Source organism: Sapajus apella, unplaced genomic scaffold, assembly GCF_009761245.1.
Source record: "Sapajus apella isolate SASKATOON/1434 unplaced genomic scaffold, GSC_monkey_1.0 scaffold83, whole genome shotgun sequence".
NCBI lineage: Eukaryota > Metazoa > Chordata > Mammalia > Primates > Cebidae > Sapajus > Sapajus apella.
Genome location: NW_022437023.1, coordinates 8,822,374 through 8,841,728, shown reverse-complemented (window position 1 = coordinate 8,841,728; position 19,355 = coordinate 8,822,374). Strand labels below are relative to the sequence as shown.

At 47.5% G+C, this 19,355-nt stretch overlaps 1 protein-coding gene across 1 annotated transcript; it reads left to right on the top strand.

Annotated features, from left to right (window-relative positions):
* Positions 1 to 12,324, top strand: TREM1 (triggering receptor expressed on myeloid cells 1). Its single transcript, XM_032253288.1, has 4 exons — positions 1 to 238; positions 4,073 to 4,432; positions 5,810 to 6,002; positions 11,619 to 12,324. Exons 1-4 carry the CDS (start codon positions 85 to 87, stop codon positions 11,722 to 11,724), a joined length of 813 nt encoding a protein of 270 aa, XP_032109179.1. The 5' UTR covers positions 1 to 84; the 3' UTR covers positions 11,725 to 12,324.
* Positions 12,325 to 19,355: the final 7,031 nt, after the last annotated feature.

Below are 19,355 nucleotides of genomic sequence, written 5' to 3'. Positions count from 1 at the left end.
AGTCCTGGTCTCTGGATTCTTGTGTTGACGTCTGGAGTCAGAGCAACTGGTGATGAAAGAGTCCAGGCTCAGTGCCTCCCAGGAATGGCCTCACATCCTGTTGTGCAACTTTCCGGAGCCTCTAGGTCAGTGTGGTGCTTTGTAGCTGTCCCGGGAGCCCTCAGTAGCTGGAGTTGGTGCACGGGAAGGATGAGGAAGACCAGGCGCTGGGGGCTGCTGTGGATGCTGTTTGTCTCAGGTAAGACAAGGAAGAGGAGTAAGCCGGGGAGGCGCTTGTTTCAGGATCTTGGGGAGCCCTTTTCCGTTGAAGCTTTAGAGCACGGGGCCATCCAAGATAGAGCCAACCAGCAGTTATGCCAGACCTTGCTGCTCTCCCCAAACTTAGCAGAATCGGGAGAATGTGCAGTGTCTGCACACAGAAATAAAAGGAGGAGAGAGTCAGGGAAATAAGATGTCTGTGCAGGTCGATGTTGTCAGGGATGTGCAAAGCCTGGCCTGGGAATAATGATAGAGTAAATCTCATCATGGCATGATCTAAAATGAGTTTATTTCATGTTGAAATTTTTTTCTTATATTCTATCATGATGTGTTTTGATGTTGACAACCCGTTAAACCCAAAAGACAGAATTTATTTAACAAATATTTCCCAGGGGTCTACTATGGGCTAGCAAATGTACTACTGCTGAAGAAGATTCGCTTCAGAAGACACAGATGTGACCAGAAGAGGCTGGTTCTCTTTTTGGTGGAGGTGATCATCCCAGCTCTTCATGGCACACTGGGATTGGAGGTGACCGTTACTGAGGCTCGGCAGAGCTGGCCCATGCCCCAGCCCTTCCTTGTCTCTCCCCTTGTGATCTGCACAGCTCACATCTGTACCAAAACCAGAAGCATGGGGGGCTTTATTCACTCCTCCTCTTAATCCTTATGAATAAAGTGTCAATATGAGTTAAAGGCGAGGTTTGCCTTGGGAAGACATGAAAAATCAGGGAGAGATGTTCTCCTGGGCCCTCTACTTTGAACAAAGTCATGCACAAATGCCTTTTGGAGCCTGTGCTCAGAGGTTGCTCTGGGTCTTCTTGGAGCTGGGATGATAATCTAGGTGGGCAGAAGGGAGTTAGGTCCTCATGGACAAGTGCATTTCTTTGTGTTTGATTCGTGTTTTTCTGAAGGCGATGTGGGAGATGGCAGAGGGCTGAAGGTTATGCACTTGTGTAAGAGAAAACCAGTGGCATATATTTCATTGTGCCTTGTGGTAATAGGTTAGGGGTTAACCTGAATGTTCCTTGCAACTGGATGCCTATTCACGCTTGGGCCAGTACTGCTCTAATCCCTATCCGACTGGGTTGGGCCATGTAGCTCAGTGTTTTAGGTGAACGAGAGTCCTTGGGTTTGAATCCTAGCTCTAGCACTTAACTATGGTGAGACTTTGGGCAAATCACATAATCTCTCTGTGCCTCAGTTTCCTTAACCATAAAATAGGGAGAGTAATGGTGTCAACCTTTTAAATTATAAAGATTAAATAAGATGGTCTTTAAAAACATTTAGCACATAAGACTTAGGTAGTATTTGCTACCCTTTTAGTTAACATATTCTAAGGAATTCCCCTCTTGCAATGGTGCACAGATAACTCCGCAGCCTGCGCTTCTTACTGTCTCCTTCCCTCTGTGAAAGACAGGCAAGTTTGCAAACTCAGTCATCTGTAACTTATATCTTCCCTGGGGAGCTGGCAAATAAAGATTTATCTGTAACATTAACTTCAGAGGTTAGGGCTTCAGTGGTGGCAACTTGGGGATGGAGTCTGTGTGTCTTTCAAAGAACTCAACACAGTGCCTGTGATAGAGAAATCTCTCAGCCACTGTCTGGTGAGCGATTGAACAAATGAGGGAACCAGGCTTGGTTTCAGACAACACTCAGCCTCTGCTCAGCTGCCTCTTGGAGGGGCATTCCTGACTGGAATTTGTGGGAATTGCCTGGGAGGTCTGTTTACAAGGTTTCCTTAGAAACTGGAGTCTGTTCCCAGAAGAACTGGCTTTCAAGCCTGGTTTCACCTTTAAAATCCTCATGAGTTCCTGAATTGGGTCTTCCTAAGGTTAGGCAGATCTGTTGGCCTATCCTGGGGTGGGCATGCCAGGGGCTCCAAGAACGGGGCAGTGCTTGTCATTTTTCACCAGGCCTGAAAGGATCTAAGTGTATGGTATTAATAACAGCAGTGCTAGTGTTACCCTGACCCACATGGTAGACCCAGCAGCACTGTCCACTCTGTTACCCGGCACTCCATGGGGGAAGGGTCTCCAGGCCCGAGTGAGTAAACTACAGTCTCTCAGCAAACTTTGAGAGCCCCGTGTGTCCAGCTGAAAACACGGACCTGGGTCTTCTCACTTTCACTCTGCTTAGCCTCCCATCGGCAAGGCTCCCTTGGACGAGACCAGATGACCATTCCCAATTCTAGGTGGTTAACCCGGTTCGGCCTCCAAGAATGAGATGGAAACTATTGTCACTGTAACCCAGGAGTTCTTAAACCTGGCACTGTCGACATTTGGGGTGGGATGATTCTTTGTTGTGTCCTGTGCGCTGTGGATGCTTAGCCTGGTCTCCATTAGATGTTAGTAGCATCCACCCTTCTCCCTGGTTATAACTACCAAAAACGTCTAGATATTGTCCAGTGTTTCAGGGAGGGTTGTGGGGGTGGGGGAGCAAAAGTTGCTCCCCAGTGGAGAACCCCTGCTGTTGGCTCCGTGACATCAAAAATAGGAGGGGGCATTTCTTGGCTCAAGGAACTGGGAAGTACAAGGGGTGCTCCTTTGGATCACAGCTGAGTCTCTGACTCAGATAATGTGGGGTGCTTGCTCTCTTTCTCTCTCTCTCTCTCTCTCCGCCACCCCTGCACTCTCCCCCATCTCCCTTCCTCCCACTCTCTTTCTGCCTGTTTAGCCATTCTCAGGCAGCCTATTCCCACATGGCAGAAAGTTTCACATCTCACTGACCTGTCAATCCCAGCAAGAAGCATTTCTCTTAATGGCAACAGCAGTCTCAGGAAGGATTCTGATTGGTCCAGTTCAGCCATGTGCCCCTTCCTAAACCAATCAGCTTAGCAAGACATAGGGTACTTTTTTTTTTTTTTTGGCAGAGTTCTCGCCCTGTCGCCCAGGTTGGAATGCAGTATCATGATCTTGGCTCACTGCAGTCTCCTCCATTCAGGTTCAAGTGATTCTCCCACCTCAGCCTCCCATGTAGCTGGGACTACAGGCATGCACCACCATGCCTGGCTAATTTTTTGTATTTTTAGTAGTGACAAGATTTCACCATGTTGGCGAGGCTGGTCTCGAACTCCTGACCTCAGGTGATTCTACCGTCTCAGCTTTCCAAAGTGCTGGAATTACAGGTGTGAGCCACAGTGCCTGGCCCTGAGATAGAGTACTTTGATTGGCAAAGCCTGTGTCCTGTGTCCATCCTTAAGAACGTGGAAAGCCCCAATAGCAGAGCCACACAGGATGGTTCCCTTGGAAAGAGGTGCTCTGCTACCCAAGGAGGGAAGAAAGGAGTGCCAGGAAGTCAGATGGCTTGCCCTCAAGACGGCTTCCTCACTGTTTGTCCAATGGTCTTTTGAACTGATCTCTCTGTCCTGACTTAATGAAGTTCCTCCAGCTGTCCTTGGAGACACTCTCTGCTAGCACTGGGTCTTTGCATTCACTCTTTATGCTGCACACCCTTGTAATCTTTCCCTCCCACCATGCTGTAGCACTTGTGGGCTTAGCACAGTGTCCCATGTTCTTTCTCCAGTCAGGTGGTTTCTTCCTCTCAAAGTCCGCCTTCCTCTCCTGATCGTTTATGAAATTTGAGCCTCCTGGACCATATACAATCTCACTCTTATAGTAAAAAACCTACTCACAGTGAAAAGATCTGAGGTCTAGTGCTGGCTTGCAGGGAAAGTTGTATTTTCTATGGAGGCCTCAAGAACTTTGTCTGAAAGATGGGTAGTTGGACAAGAACAACAGGCGGTTCCTCTCCTTTTTACCCCCAGAGAGAGAAAAATAATTCCTCACAGAACCCAATTCTCTTTCCCTGCCTATAGAACTTCAAGCTGCAACTGAATTAACTGAGGAAAGGTTTGATCTGGAAGAGGGGCAGACCCTGACTGTGAACTGTCCCTATGGGATAGGGATGTATGACCACAGCCAGAAGGCTTGGCAGAGGATAAGAGAGGGAAAAGGGCCGCCCCAGACCCTGGTAACCACAGAGACGCCTTCGGAGAATTCCCATCCTATCCAAGTGGGGAGGATCATACTAGAAGATTACCATGATCATGGCTTACTGCGTGTCCAAATGACCAACCTCCAAGTGGAAGACTCTGGACTGTATCGGTGTGTGATCTGCCAGGATCCCAAGGAACCTCACGTGCTGTTCTATCCCGTCCGGTTGGTGGTGGCCAGGGGTGAGTGGCCTGGGATTGGTGGGGAAAGGAAGGCCAGGTGAGGAGAGGGAGAGTGGTGGCAGCATCAGCAGAGCTGGGATTCAGGATTCCTAGCAGCCAGATGAGAGATAAAGAGCTTCCTTCCTTCCTTCCGGGAGGAAGCTCCTTATCTCTCATCTGAGGCCCAGTAGTAAGTAGAACCTTCCATGCATGAGATTCTCCTTAGATAGCAGAGCCTAATTTGGGGTGCTGTGGTAGGAATTGGGGTACAACTAAGGTGAGTGGTAGATTTAAGATAATTTAGTCTCGTTGCTTGTTCTCCACTTAGAAGTCATGCCCTGACATCTGCTCCTGAGGATGCATTTGGTGGCATGACTGTGTGCTTCTGAAGCAGTCCCTCTCAGATCTTTCTGCGGGCACAGATCACCTGGGGATCTTATTTCAAATGCAGACTCCAACTGAATAGGTACAGGGTGGGACCCAAGAGTCTGCATCTCTAATGATCTCCCGGATGATGCCGATGCTGATGGTCCGTGGCTCCCATTTTGGGGGAGCAAGTCTCCAGCCCTCACTTTGTGTCCCCTTGTACACAACTCTTTTCTCACAGGATAGGAGAGCACGGTTTACTTATCTGTCCCCTATTCATTTCAGAACTGCTTGAGGGAAGCACCTGTGCCTTCCTGGGTTCTGCACCCCTTAGCAAATAACGTAGTTTGTGACACAAAGTAGGCCCTCACTAGATGTTGCATTAAGGAATGAATTATGAAAGACAGAGGAAAGGGAGGCAGGTTCAAGTTTCCAGGACCTGGGGAATTCTAAGCCTAAGAAAGACAAGATGCATACACAATATATTAATAAAAGATAACTTTTAAAGCGATTTGCTGTAAGCCAGGTGAATGAAAGGCAGAGTGAATCAAGTAAGCCTGGAACTATTCTTGGAGAAGGTGGGGGCACATGAATTGGTGAAGGGCAGACGTCAAATGCATTTCCAACAATACCAATGCCAAAAAATTCTTTCTTCTTCCCTCTTTCTGCTCTCCCTCCTGCCTTTTTTTTCTTTCCTTCTTTTGATCTCTGACTCAGGCTGATCCCATAGTATTTCTTTGGTTTTAGCAAAAAAAAAAAATCTTTGCGTTTTGGCCACGCTCGTATCCGTCCTCAGCATCATTTACCCTACCACCTACCAATCCATCTACTCATCCATCAACTCATCCACCTTTTCATCCGCCCATCCATCCATCCATCCACCCATTCACCCACTTCATCATCTATCTATCCATCCAGCCACTTTCCAACAATTCATCCATCAAACCACTCACTCATACATCCACTCATCCATCTGCTCATCCATTCACTTATCCATCCATCCATCCATCCATCCAATGTGTCTTCTTGCAGGTTCTTCAGGTACCCCTGCCTCCAGTGAGAGTTCTACCCAGAATGTGGATAGTGTTCCTCCTACCACCACTAAGCCCCTGGGCCCACTGTATACCAGCCCCAGAACTGTGACCCAAGCTCCACCCAAGTCAACTGCTACCGTCTCCACACCTGGCTCTGAAATCAACATTAAAAATATGACAGATATCATCAGGTATGGTTTCCAGGCCCCTAGGCCCTGGATTTGGACACTGAGCCCATTGTTCCCCAGTCCATGTGCTAAGAGGATGAGGGAGTGAGAGAAAGGGGAGGGTAGGGCAGGAGCAGACCTGAGTCACATTAGTCTGGGTAGAAATGTCCAGGGAAGAAGGAGGTGGTGATGGAGAATAGGAGAGGCTCTCTCTCAGCCAGGCTGTCCTTCTCCCCAGTTCACCTTACTTGCTTTCTTGCAACCTGATTATTAAGGAGAGGAAAATGGCATCTTCCCCAAATTCCAGTGGACCCCATCCAACCCCAGGGTCCGGTTGGGTAGTGGGAAAGCACTCTCTGAGTGAAGGACCCTGGATCTGGGGTCGGCCTGACTGACTGACTGTGACTTTGCGTGAGTCAGGAGCCCTCTCTGGCTTCAGCTTCCTTGTCAATTCAATAGGCATGCTAGAAGCCCAGAGCTGAAGACATTGTCCACCTAACAGCTCTCAGCAGCAGCCACACGTTAGTGCTAAATGCAGTATTGGTTTTTAAATAATAGTGTTACATGTGCCCAATTATAGACCAATAGAGTCAGAATTTTTGCAGATGAGGTCCATCTCAGTATTTTTTTTCTTCTTTTTTGAGATGGAGTCTCACTCTGTCACCCAGGCTGGAGTTCAGTGGCGCAATCTCGGCTCACTGCAACCTCTGCCTCCCAGGTTGGAGCAATTCTTCTACCTCAGCCTCTGCCTCTGAAGTAGCTGGGACTACAGGTGGTGCCACCACGCCCAGCTAAGTTTTTGTATTTTTAGTAGAGACGGGATTTCACCATGTTGGCCAGGATGGTCTCGATCTCTTGACCTCGTGATGCCCCTGCCTTGGCCTCCCAAAATGCTGGGATTACAGGCATGAGCTACTGCGCCTGCCCTCAGTATTTTTAATAAGATCTTCAGGAGATTTCTAATGTGTGGGCAAACTTAAGAACCACTAACTTCTCAATCGCATACCTCCTCACGGTTACTAAACACTGATTTATCTTAGAATGTGTTTATCATTAAATATTGAATTAACAAGGAAGGAAATATTCTTCCACATTGCCACTAGTCTAACATGTCTTTTTTTCTCATATTCTTTTCTAGTCTTTATTTATGTTTATGCATATTTTAATATGAGAGTAAGTCTAATTATAAATGTTTTTATTCTTTTTCCTGCTGAAATTATTATTTGATGCTGCTACCTAAATTTCATAAACATAATTTCAATGAGTGCATACTTTTCTATCAATTGGGAAAGCCATAACTTACATCATCTTTTGCCCATTCTTAGACATTGATATAGTGTTGAAAACTCTGAGATAAACATATTCTTGCAGATGTATTTTTCTTCCCTTAAGTAATTAACTCAAATGAAATTTCCATGAGAAAATTTAAGCACTGCTATCACTTTGTATCCAAATGGCATCTACTGATGGTCTTCCAAAAGATTGGAAACAATTTGCAGTGTGATCCATGGCGCATAAATAATGCAGTGTCGCTGCAGGCTTACAGACACGGATTTAGTAATTTCAATCATTAAATAGTGTGAGTTAAATCATATTCCTGCTAAAATGCATGTGAACTCGTGCCTGGCCTAATTTCTCTATGTGTGTAGACTCCACCTCCATATGTGTAGTGGGAGTGCCTTTTCCCCCATTACATTGTTTGGGGAACAAAGTGCTCATGAAATCTTTGTGGAGTAAATCAAATGAACAATACACTAAAAGTCGACACTTTTTTGTTTCCTTTCCACTTTCATTTTGCAATATGTAAGCTAAGAGTACATAACCTTTGCCCATATTCCTACTGTTAAGGGAAGGAGGGCCTTGAGTGTCCAGGTTTTGGGCCTTTTGAACAAAGAATTGTACAAGATGTATGAAGTAATAAAGGAATGAGGCAGTGAAAGCAGGGATTTATTTATTTATTTATTCATTTATTTATTTTTGGGGGGAGATGAAGTCTTGCTCTGTCACCCAGGCTGGAGTGCAGTGGTGTGATCTCTGCCCACCTCAACCTCTTGCCTCCTGGGTACAAGTGATTCTCCTGCCTCACCCTCCTCAGTAGCTGGGATTACAGGTGAGTGCCACCACATCCAGCTAATTTTTTGTATTTTTAGTAGAGTTGGGGTTTCACCATGTTAGTCAGGCTGGTCTCGAACTGACCTTGTGATCCGCCTGCCTTGGCTTCTCAAAGTGCTGGGATTACAGGCATGAGCCACCAAGCCCTGTTGAAAGCAGGGATTTATTTAAGGGAGAAAGCACTCCCCAGGGTAGGAGTGGGCTTAAGCAAGCGGCTCAAGGGCCCAGTTACAAAGTTTTCTGGGTTTTAAATACTCCATGTGAGGTTCCTCTAGGTTACCTCTTGTATAGATGAAGAATTTGATTAGTGGCTAACTAAACGCTGAGATGAATTGGCGCACTATGGGTATCAAGGGATGGTTGTCCCTTGCTTGGCCAATGGCCAATCCAAGGCACTCTCCCTTTCCAACTGAGACGTGGTAGAAGGGGGAGGAGTATAGGGAGAGTTGCCTTTGATCTTTTGCTACTGGGGCATGGGGAGATGGGGTTTTTCTATTTGGTTTAGCTTTAGAAAGTTTGTGTTGGCTGGGCGCGGTGGCTCACACCTGTAATCCCAGCACTTTGGGAGGCCGAAGAGGGTGGATCACCTAAGGTCAGGAGCTCAAGACCAGCCTGATCAACATGGTGAAACCTCGTCTCTACTAAAAATACAAAAATTAGCTGGGTGTGGTGGCGTGTGCCTGTAATCCCAGCTACTTGAGAGGCCGAGGCAGGAGAATTGCTTGAACCTGGGAGGCAAAAGTTGCAATGAGCCGAGATTGCACTATTGTACTCCAGCCTGGGCGACAGAGCAAAACTCTGTCTCAAAAAAAAGAAAAAAGAAAAAAAAAAAGGAAAGTTTGCATTAATTGGCCCTAGGTTCCCTGCTCTCGGCCCCAGGAGTTTTTTCCTCTTGATCCAGCTTTGGGAAGTGAGCCTGAATCCGTCTTAGATTCCTTGTCCCCAGACCCTGGTGTTGCTCCTTGATTCAGCATGAATTGGCCTTAAGTTCCCTGCCTCCAGACCCTATTTTCCTACCTTGCTACTAGAACCTGCATCTCTCTTTTATCTGTTTACTTCATAGATAATCTAACGTGAACTATCTTGCCAGCCAGAGTCCAGTCTGGAAAGTGGAAGCCACTCTAGCTGTTTGAAAAGAAGAAACTTTTTATTTTTCTTTTCTTTTTTCTCCCCCTTTTTTTTCTTTTTGAGACAGGGTCTCACTCTGTCAACCAGGCTGGAGTGGAGTGGTGGGATCCTGGCTCACTGTGACCTCAACCTCCTCCCCCATTTGCCTCCCAAGTAGCTGGGACCACAGGCACCACCCGGGCAGCTAATATTTTGTATTAGTTTTGGAGAGATTGGGGTCTCCCTGTGTTGCCCAGGCTGATCTTGAATTATTGGGATCAAGTGATCCTCCCACCTCAGCCTTCCAAAGTGTTGGGATTACAAGTGTGAGCCACCACATCCATCCAGGAAAGGAAGGAATTTAATGCAGATAATTGTGTGCCCAGGTGATGGAAGAGCTGAGACGCTAACCTGGGATGGGGAGGCACTGCAGAGGTAGCCACTATCACCCTATCTCTGGGTAGATTCCCAGAAGCAAGCCATAAAGTTTTGTTAAAATGTCTTAGTACTAGGTGTGGTGACTCACAGCCAGCAACTGGGGAGACTGAGGTGGGAGAATCACTTGAGCCTGGGAATTTGAGATTAGCCTGGGCAACATAGCAAGACCCTGCCTTTACAAAAAAAAATAAAAAATAAAAAATTAGCTTGGCATGGTGGCATGCACCCATGGTCCCAACTACTCGGGAGGCTGAGGCAGGAAGATCACTTGAGCCTGGAAGATCAAGGCTTCAGTGAGCTGTGATCGAGCCCCTGTAAAAAGAAAAATGTTTTAGGTAGTGATTTCTGGCAAAGCCATTGAGGAAGCGGGACCAGGAAGGGAAGGAAGCCAAGCAAGGGTGTCATAACCAAGGGGTGTCTCACAGGGTAACTCTGGCTGAGTCTTGCAAAGGAACTCTGGGGACTCCTGGGTCACATTTGGAGTTATCACTATAAGGGGCAGTAATTGAGCGAGGGCAGCTCTAACCAAGGCCAAGCACATGAATTTCCCGCCCTTCAGGGGGTTAGTAGCCTGTGTGCAGCCCCGAAAGAAATACAAGAGTTGGCCTGTTGGGAGTGGACATCCCCCAGGAGCTCAGTGTAGGACAGTGGTAGAGCACTCAGAGTGGATAACACAGAACACTGGCCAGAGAGACTTGGGGAGGAGGTGCAGTGAGCAGAGCTCAGATGCCAGCACATCCAGGATGCAGCACTGGAACTGGGCAGATGCTGAGGATGCTCAGTGCACCACAGCCATGTGAACAAGTGTCTCTCTTGCTGGCTCCCTGCCTCTCACCGCCTGTCTCTCTGACTCATCCCTGCCCCCTGTCCTCCACCAGTTGCTGAACTTGACCAGGCAGCCTTGGGAATGTAGTCCCCTGTGCTACAAGGCAGGGCCCTTGACTGGGGGTGGATTTCAGGCAAATAGGCAGTTTTCTGCTTTCTATCTCCTTTACGCCGTTTCCCTCTTGGCTAGTTTGTGCATGTGGTTTTAAGTTTTGTATAGGTGTGTGTGTGTTGATTTTAAATCAATTGCTTTGCTTTATTCCTTAATGTGCTTGATTCTATTTCTGGGTAACTTTTCTTAGATTTTTAAATTTTATTTAAATTTTTAGTCTAGGGGAAAGATTTATTCTGCTATATGCTGTAAACTGTAGAAAAGACTACTCTGGAATCATATTGCTGTCTAGATACTGCAAGACTATTTATTAAATGATCCTCCTGCCTCAGCCTCCAGGTAGCTGGGACCATGGGTGTATGCCACTGCGTTTGACTTACCCACTGGCCTCTGATTTCCTCAGACTTTAAGTTCTCACACGACACTGACTCTGCATCTGGACTTTTTGCTCCATTGCTGTCTGTCTGTCCCTGTGCCTTACCATGCCACGTCCCTGTGCTCGCATCTGCTTGCATGTCTGCTGATGGAACTGGCCAAGTGCCTTCCCTCCTTTGCATCTCTTTCTTATGAAACCTAATGATGTTTATCCAGAATGCTTAGGATCATTTCGCCAAAATCTATAAAATTCGTGATGAGATTTTCACGGGGGTTGGATTCTTCTCGGTTTATAAGTGGGGAAACTGAGGCTAAAGCAGTGAGGTGACTATCCCAAGAGGCAGGGCATGGTGCTGAGAATAGAGAGCAGGTTTCCTGGCCAGGGTCCCCTCTCCCTGCCACATCACAGGAAGGAGGATGGGCTGATCAGCCCGACCGTCTCTTTCCAGTACCTCTCCTGGACAGGGATCTACACTCCCCACTGAATTATTTCTAATCAGCAGCTTTTGGCAATGAGACAAAGCGAAAAGCACAGGGTCAGGCAGTGCGGGAAAGGTGCAGCAAGAACCTAAGCAGGTAAGACTGGGACATGAAGGCGTTTTCTAGAGGGAACGCGTCCGTGTGGGGGGAGCCTTTGTCAGCAGTAACGCTAAGTCTCCTCTCGCCCCCAGAGTTCCCGTGTTCAACATTGTCATTCTCATGGCTGGCGGATTCCTGAGTAAAAGCCTGGTCTTCTCTGTCCTGTTTGCTGTCACGCTGAAGTCATTTGGATTCTAGACCCACGAACCCACGAGACAGTCTTCTGATCTCCAGCCACATCCATCTGGCAGTGTGCTAAGAGAGGAGAGAGGAGAAAAAAGGTCGGGGGGAGTTAATACCATGAATTAAATCTGTAATCACTGGATATTTCTAAAGCCAGGATCTCACCTTCCTGCCTACTGCCCTCATTTCTCACTTGGATGGGCATTTGCCCCTCAGAAAAGAAGTTACAGCCCCAAACATGCCTGGTCCTTCATTCCACCAGCTACTTGGCATTTGCATGAAATACAGACAGTTCAATGCTTTTCATCGTAATTTCTTGTGGGGGCTGTGACATGCAGAGGGCACGCCTAATCCTTCTCCTGCTGAGTTTTTCCCTGGACCGTACAATTTTGGCCTGACCTGGACTGAGCTCCCACTACAGAAGCATCCTCCTTGCCCCATGCTGGGACTTCCTCTGTGTAGCATCAGACACTTGGTTTTCATGCTTATATGTGGTTCTTTCCAACACTCCCAGAAAAGGGTGTTGAAGATTGTGGAACATGGAGAAATAAGACCTCATTGTGAGAAAGTGCATCTTTCTCAGAGAAAATAGTTAAACTGAATATCTTGTCTTGGGAAAATACTGGCAGGATGAGATGGGATCCATGGGATAGCATTGATAGGCAATATCAGACATCCTATGTGCAATTATCTCTGACTCCTGAAAATAGCCCTCTGAAGGCAGAGATGTATGTGACTAGAATGAGGCCACATGAGTAAGTCCCTGCCTGCTGGCAGGAGTGAAAACTAAAGAGCTCCTTACCTGAAGGACCCCAAAGCCATATAGAATAGAATAACCAGGGGTTCTGCCTGTGTCTAAATGCCTCTTTTCCAGTATTACACAAGAGGGAGGGATGGCGGGGTGCAAGCTCTCCCCACGGAAGCTTCTGGAGGCTGCCCCATATGCTCTCCTTGTTCCCCACTCTTCCCTCCTCCTCCTGTCTTAGTCTGCTCCTGGAATACCTGCTTCAGCTTCCATGCTCTCTCCAGTGCCCTCCCCTGTGAAGTAGGTAGGTGTTCAGACCCTCCAGTGTCTTGCAATCTCCCACAGATTTCAATCAAGATTTTGCTATTTCCCACTTGAGCTTTAAAGGCAAAGGGGCCTCATGGGTGGGAAAAGGATGGTGGGTCCTTCCAGCCCAATTTAATGATGTCCGGGGCAGAAATCATCCTCCATTCCCAAGAGTAATCATGCTCTTCCATGCATAGTGTGTCTCATGTTAGGTAAACGTATTTTTACAATGAGCACCACTCCTGTGGAAAAAAATCACTGCACACGGAGGTCCAGCTTCCACTTCCTGAGCCCGCTCCATCACATAAGGACTTCCCCATTCCCCAAAATGTTGCTCTATCAGAACCTGCCCAGGTAATGGTTCTGACTCCAGAGAGATGATTTATGAACCCCCAATATTGAGTCCATTAGAAGATGGGGAGGGGGCATTTATTTCATCCTGGTGCTCTGGTGAGAATCTTCGCAGATGCACTAGGTACAGAAGCTGTTCATCTCAGCACATTTATTTTCCTACCTAAAAGAACCAAGCAGCTGAGAGGCAGTGACCGCACAGCATGCAGTGTTCGTGTGCTGAGTTTGCTGGTCTGGAGCCTGCACTTTAGCAATCCCAGCGTTGCTCCTGTTTATGAAGTTGACAAAGTGACCAGGGGAAGGGGGTATTATCACTAAATGCACTCCAGGAGAGGCAGAACACACAAGGGCAGTGTTTCTGAGTGTGGTCTTTAGACCAACTGCATCAGATTGTCCTGGAGCATAAGCAAATGCTTAGAGCCCGGGGCCCCTGCAGACCTACAATAAGGCATTACACTCCTTACCAAAGCCCATGACACATTCACACAGATTCATCCAGATATAACCCACTGCACAGTCCAATGTGTTTAACTTATTATAAATCAAGTGTTAGTTAAGTCTGACATACTAAACGTGCCTGTAAAATTATATGCACTAAATTGGAAGACAAATGGCTGTGCTGGAGACCCCCATTTCCACTTACAGGCCATGCCACGTTCCATCCTCCCCATCCTGCCTGGGAACCTGACCAGTGTGGCTAAGCCAGCAGGCTCCCTGGCTGCCAGCTTCTGGCTGGCTGAGCCAATGGGAAGCACAAGAGGAGTGCAGAGGGTGGGGAGAGAGTGAGGTCAGGGTTTCTGTCCTGGGGCTCCGTCCCTGGGAGGTGGCAGGAGTGGCTGCATTCCTCTCTGTAGTCTCCTTCAAGCCCCTCAACAAACAGCACCCATCTCCAAGTCCAGCCACCTGCTCTATCCTCTCCTCTGAAGGCCCAGCGGTGGGAATGCCAGCCTCAGTGTAGTGAAGCATCCCTTACTGGATTCCCTAAATTCTATGCACATCTTTATTAAATACTCTTCAGTTACCCAGTTTCAATGAGCCACCGGTGTCTTGCTGTTACCTCAACTGATACAATAGTGTTGTGCAGTTAATGACACAGACCTTGAAGGAAAATAGTGTCTGGGTTTGAATTCCAGCTCTGCATCCTTGCAGGATGTCTGTTCCTGGGTGACTCAGTTAAGCTTCTGGGCCTCAATATTCCTCCTTGCCTTAATGGGCATGATAGTGCCTAACCATGCCAATGATGATTCTGGAAACCAACAACAGAATCCAACTCTGGCTGTATAAAATAGCAAGGGAATTCTAGGGGGATAATAGTAACTCAGAGTTGATGAGAGGCTGCAGGATCGGGTTTAGACAACAGGCAGAAGCCAAGAGAGAATGGACAGCAGAGGCCACATGAGACGTTCTGGCCATGTTGCCATCGATGCCACTGCCTTGGACACTGGAGGCCACCATGCTATCCTGGACTCTGAATCCTTAAGTTGCCTCTGAGTAAGTCATCTTCAACTGGCCCTGCATTTGTGTCTCAGCCTCAGATCTGGGATCCTGGGCAGAATCATGCATGCGGCCAGGCTTAGGTCAAGTCACCTGCTTGCAGCATAGCTGCCGGGAGAGGGGTGGGAGGAATATCTGCCTCCATCTTCAATAGAAGGGGAAGCAGACCTTTGCATCTGAGTGAAACTCACACACTAGTGATGCCTGTCCCCCCAAAAGGAAAAGGTGTTTGGTGCTGGAGAGTCAAAAGATGACACACCTCCACTATACTCTCCCAATGTTGACAGGATCCAAGGAGATGCCTGAGTAAAGAAAGCACTTGGCACACAGTAGGACTTCAATCCATGATGCCATGATGGTTACTGCTCTTACTGTTTTTTTTTTTTTTTTGAGATCAAATCTCTCTCTGTGGTCCAGGCTGGAGTGCTGTGGCGTGATCTTGGCTCACTGCAACCTCCACCTCCTGGATTCAAGCTACTTGCCTGCTTCAGCCTCCCAAGTAGCTGGGATTACAGGTGTGTGCCATTATTCCTGGCTAATTTTTTTGTATTTTTAGTAGAGATAGGGTTTCACCACATTGGTCAGGCTGGTCTTGAATGCCTGACCTTGTGATCCACCTGCCTTGGCCTCCCACAGTGCTGGGATTACAGGTGTGAGCCATTGCACCCAACCAGGTATTACTGTTATAACTGTGGTCTCCATGCCTATGCCTGGACAGGATGCTCAGAGAAACTCATAGCTGGTCCTCAGGTAAAACCCCTGAGCCCCTTAGATGTGCTGCAGGGCCCATCTTATCTATATGCAGCTCTTGCAGACGTGGTCAACTTGAACTCCTTGCCACAGAACCACCTAAGCTGTTGTTAAAATGCAGATTCCTGGGCCGCTTCCCAGATCTGCCAAATCAGAATGTCTGGGGGTAGAGCCCAGGTGTGTACATGTGCCACATTTCTCGAGTGAAGCCATGTGCCTGTGCTTGGGAACCATGGTGCAGGCTGATATTAAAGAGGGCGGGCTCAGCAGAAAGGCTTGAGCCTGGCCTTGGTGGGTGAACAATATTTGTTTGCACAATACCATTTCACAGGGAGATTAAGGTTCAGGCTTGTGGGTTGTAGGAGTCAGTGGTCAGTCATGAGGAGGTTGGTGGCATGAGGGGGAGAGTGATGCAGTAGGGACCTTGGGTGGGTGGGTCTAGTCTCACCATGGTACAGAAAGGGAAGCAACTGAGTGTTCCCATCAGGACTGTGACATCATGATGGCAGGAAGGAAGCTGTCACAAGCGTGGCCAGCCCGTCTCTCTTCATCTTCTGCATCTTCCTGAGCTGTTCCCCGAGTCATGTTTACCTCCAAGATTTCTCAATGTTGATAAATAACTGCCCAGCCTCTTGGGGAGATGATGACTACATATGTGGGGCAACATCCTGCAGCAACTGGAAGAGGCCCTGGGCCAGCCAGCCGACAACATATTTGGGTGGCAGATAGAGTGGAGGGGGCAGGGCTCTGGGGGTGTCCTAACTGCTGCTCCTGCTGCTGCTGCTACAGGTAAGGAGAGCGGATAAACAGGCTGGGGGAGTGGGCACCAGGGAGAGGGATGTAGACAGCCCAGCGAAAGTGCCCACTAAGGGGAGCTTCCTCTCATGTCTTTGGGATGGACTGGAATGGGATCAGGTTATGTGGTACAGATGGAAAAGGGAAAGGAAGGGAATGGATGCAGACTGTGCTGGTCCACCCTGACCCAGCAGGGACTGGGCGATGAAACAGAAGATGGAGATCTCTCTATTGGATCTTGAAGTTGAGAGAATTAGGTGGATTCAATCAAGCAATCCCCCAGCACTGTGAGATGTAAAGAAAAGTGAGGCAAAGTATCCCCTTAAAAAAGCATTCACTCACGACGCAGAGGAGGCATTAGTAGAGCAAAACATAAATAACAGCAAAAAGAAAAGTAGAAACATGAAAACAAAACTTCTGTGGAAGTCACTCTAGCAAGGAACAGAAGGGAGCATGGAGAAGAGGATAAGAGCTCTGGAATAAGACGGGGCTGAGGCAAATCCCATCTCAGCCACACTATGTATGTGACCTTGAGTAAGGTTTCTAACCTCTGCTAGGCTCAGTTCCCTCATTTGTAAGTGGAACTGACTCACAGGTATTTATTTGTAGGTGGTACCAACTTCAGAGGGTTGTCCTAAGAATTAATGGATGGATGGAAAGCCCTTGGCTCAGTATCTAGGGCCTAATAGGTGCTTAATAACTATTATGATGGAGATGATGATGATGGAACCAGGTGTGGGGCGATCTGTGATATTGAGGATGAAGAGGAGAAAGGGATTAGTACCAGCTGCAACTGTTCAGATTGACTCCCCCCTGAGAGCAAATGGGATGGATATAGAGGGAGAAGAGTGAGAAGAGCGTCTGTCTTGGAGGACACTAGGAGCGAATACAAAGAGCTGTGTGAGGCCAAGTGCTACGGCTCACACCTATAATCCTAAACACTTTTGGAGGCTGAGGTGAGAGGATGGCTTGAGACCGGGAGTTCAAGATCAGTCCGGGCAACATAGTGAGATGGAGTTTAGATGGAGTCTGGCTCTGCCGCCCAGGCTGCAGCCTCCGCCTCCCTGTCTCTATAAAGAACAAAAAGTTAGCTGGGCATAGTGGCATGCACCTATAGTCCCAGCTACCTGAGGGTGCTGGGATGGGAAGATCACTTGAACCCAGGAGGTCAAGACTGCGGTGATTGTACCACTGCACTCCAGCCTGTGTGACAGAGCAAGACTCTGTCTCAAAAGACAAAGACAAAAGAACTGTGTACCAGGAAGCAAAAGGCATGTCTGGGCCACTGCAAGTAGAATAGAAAATGGGTGGTAAATCTGGTGAAGCTCTTTTGTACCTTTTAATGAGGAACATTTTCCAGTTTACGAAATGTAGAATAGTCACTGTCAACTCATCACCTAGATTCAAACTTCAACCATGATGGATATTTGCCTTATTTGCTCATACATGTGTGTGTGTGTGTGTGTGTGTGTGTGTGTATATATATATATACACATATATATATATACATATATATATACACACATATATATGTATGTATGTATGTATATGTATATATATACACATATTTATATGCACACAGACACATGTATGATTGCAGAGTCATTTAAAAATAATCACAGAAATACTTAATCACTCCTACATGCTTGATGAAGCTAGGCATACTCTTCGTCTGTGATCCTGTGTCTGAGGCTGGGGATGCAGAGGTGAGGGAAGACATCATGTTTGCTCAGCGAAGTGCTTAAAGTCAATGTGCTTGGTAGAAGGACAGTACCTGACAGTGATCTGTTCTTACGACATCGTGAAATACGCCTTCTGCCTGAAGGCTTGGCAGCGGGTGGGGAGCCAGGGTCCCCCAGAGACTCTGGTGCTCATGGAGACTAGAAACAAAAACCTAAAGGGGTCCAGGCCAGGAGGTACCCGCTGGAGGATTATCCCACGGAAGCCATGATCATGGTCATGGTGATAGAGCTCTGGAGGCAGGACTTGAGGCAGTATCAGTGCGTGACCCCCTGTCTCCTTAGGACCCCATTGTCCCTGTTGGATTTGGCTGGTATTGGTGCAAAGGTGGGCAGGACCTGGTCACGGAAGGGTGTCCTTAGGCACAGCCAATGAGCTGGACCCCATCTGCTCAATGGTGAGGGGCTGTTTGAGAGACATCACAGAACGATGGGAAAGTTTCAGGCCTGAAATCAGGGGACGTCAGTCTTCCATTCTCTTGCTTTGTGACTTTTTTGAGAAAGTCAATAGCTTCTCTCTGGGCCCCAGTTTTCTCACCTGTAAGACAAGGATGTTGGATTAGGTGACATAAAAAATTATCTTGGCTGGGCATGGTGGCTCACGCCTGTAATCCCAGCACTTTGGGAGGCCGAGGCAGGCAGATCACAAGGTCAGGAGTTCAAGATCAGCCTGATCAATATGGTGAAACCCCGTCTCTACTACATATACAAAAATTAGCTAGGCATGGTGGCATGTGCCTGTAATCCCAGCTACTCAGGAGGCTGAGGCAGGACAATCGCTTGAACCTGGGAGGGGGTGGTTGCAGTGAGCTGAGATTGTGCCACTGCACTCCAGCCTGGGCGACAGAGTGAGACTCTGACTAAAAAAAAAAAAAAAAAAGAAAAAAAATTATCGTACTCTACGACAGAGGGTCTGCTAGAGAAACTGGGTAATTGAACATGAGCTATGTGCCAAGCATTCAACTTGTTAATCTCTTTAATTGGAAATAAGTGCTTCTGTCTTCACTGCAGAAGAGGAGACAGAAAGAGGTTTAAGTTATTCACTATGTCATTCTGCAGGTAAGTGGTGCAGGTGGGACCTACAGGGAGGGACCCATCTGATTTCATTATACTTGGTGAATCAATGAAATGGCCCCCATTTGGCCAATGAAAAGCTGTTCCTCTACTCAGGGATTTCAATAGTAGATGAGGCACAGTTATTAGAGAGGAAAATGAAGGGCATTTTGCTGACCTTCAGTTGCTTCTCATTGGTGGAAACACTGTCAATTGTGCCTCCTCCTTTGTTAATAAGCCTGTCTGCTTACATGGGGAAGTGGAACTGGGATGTTGGAGCTCAGTACTTTTGCCTCAAGTTTCTCTACAAACTCTTTGCAAGGCCAGGCACGATGGCTCACTCCTGTAATCCCAGCACTTCAGATTGTCTGAGTTCAGGAATTCACGACCAGCCTGGGCAACACGGTGAAACC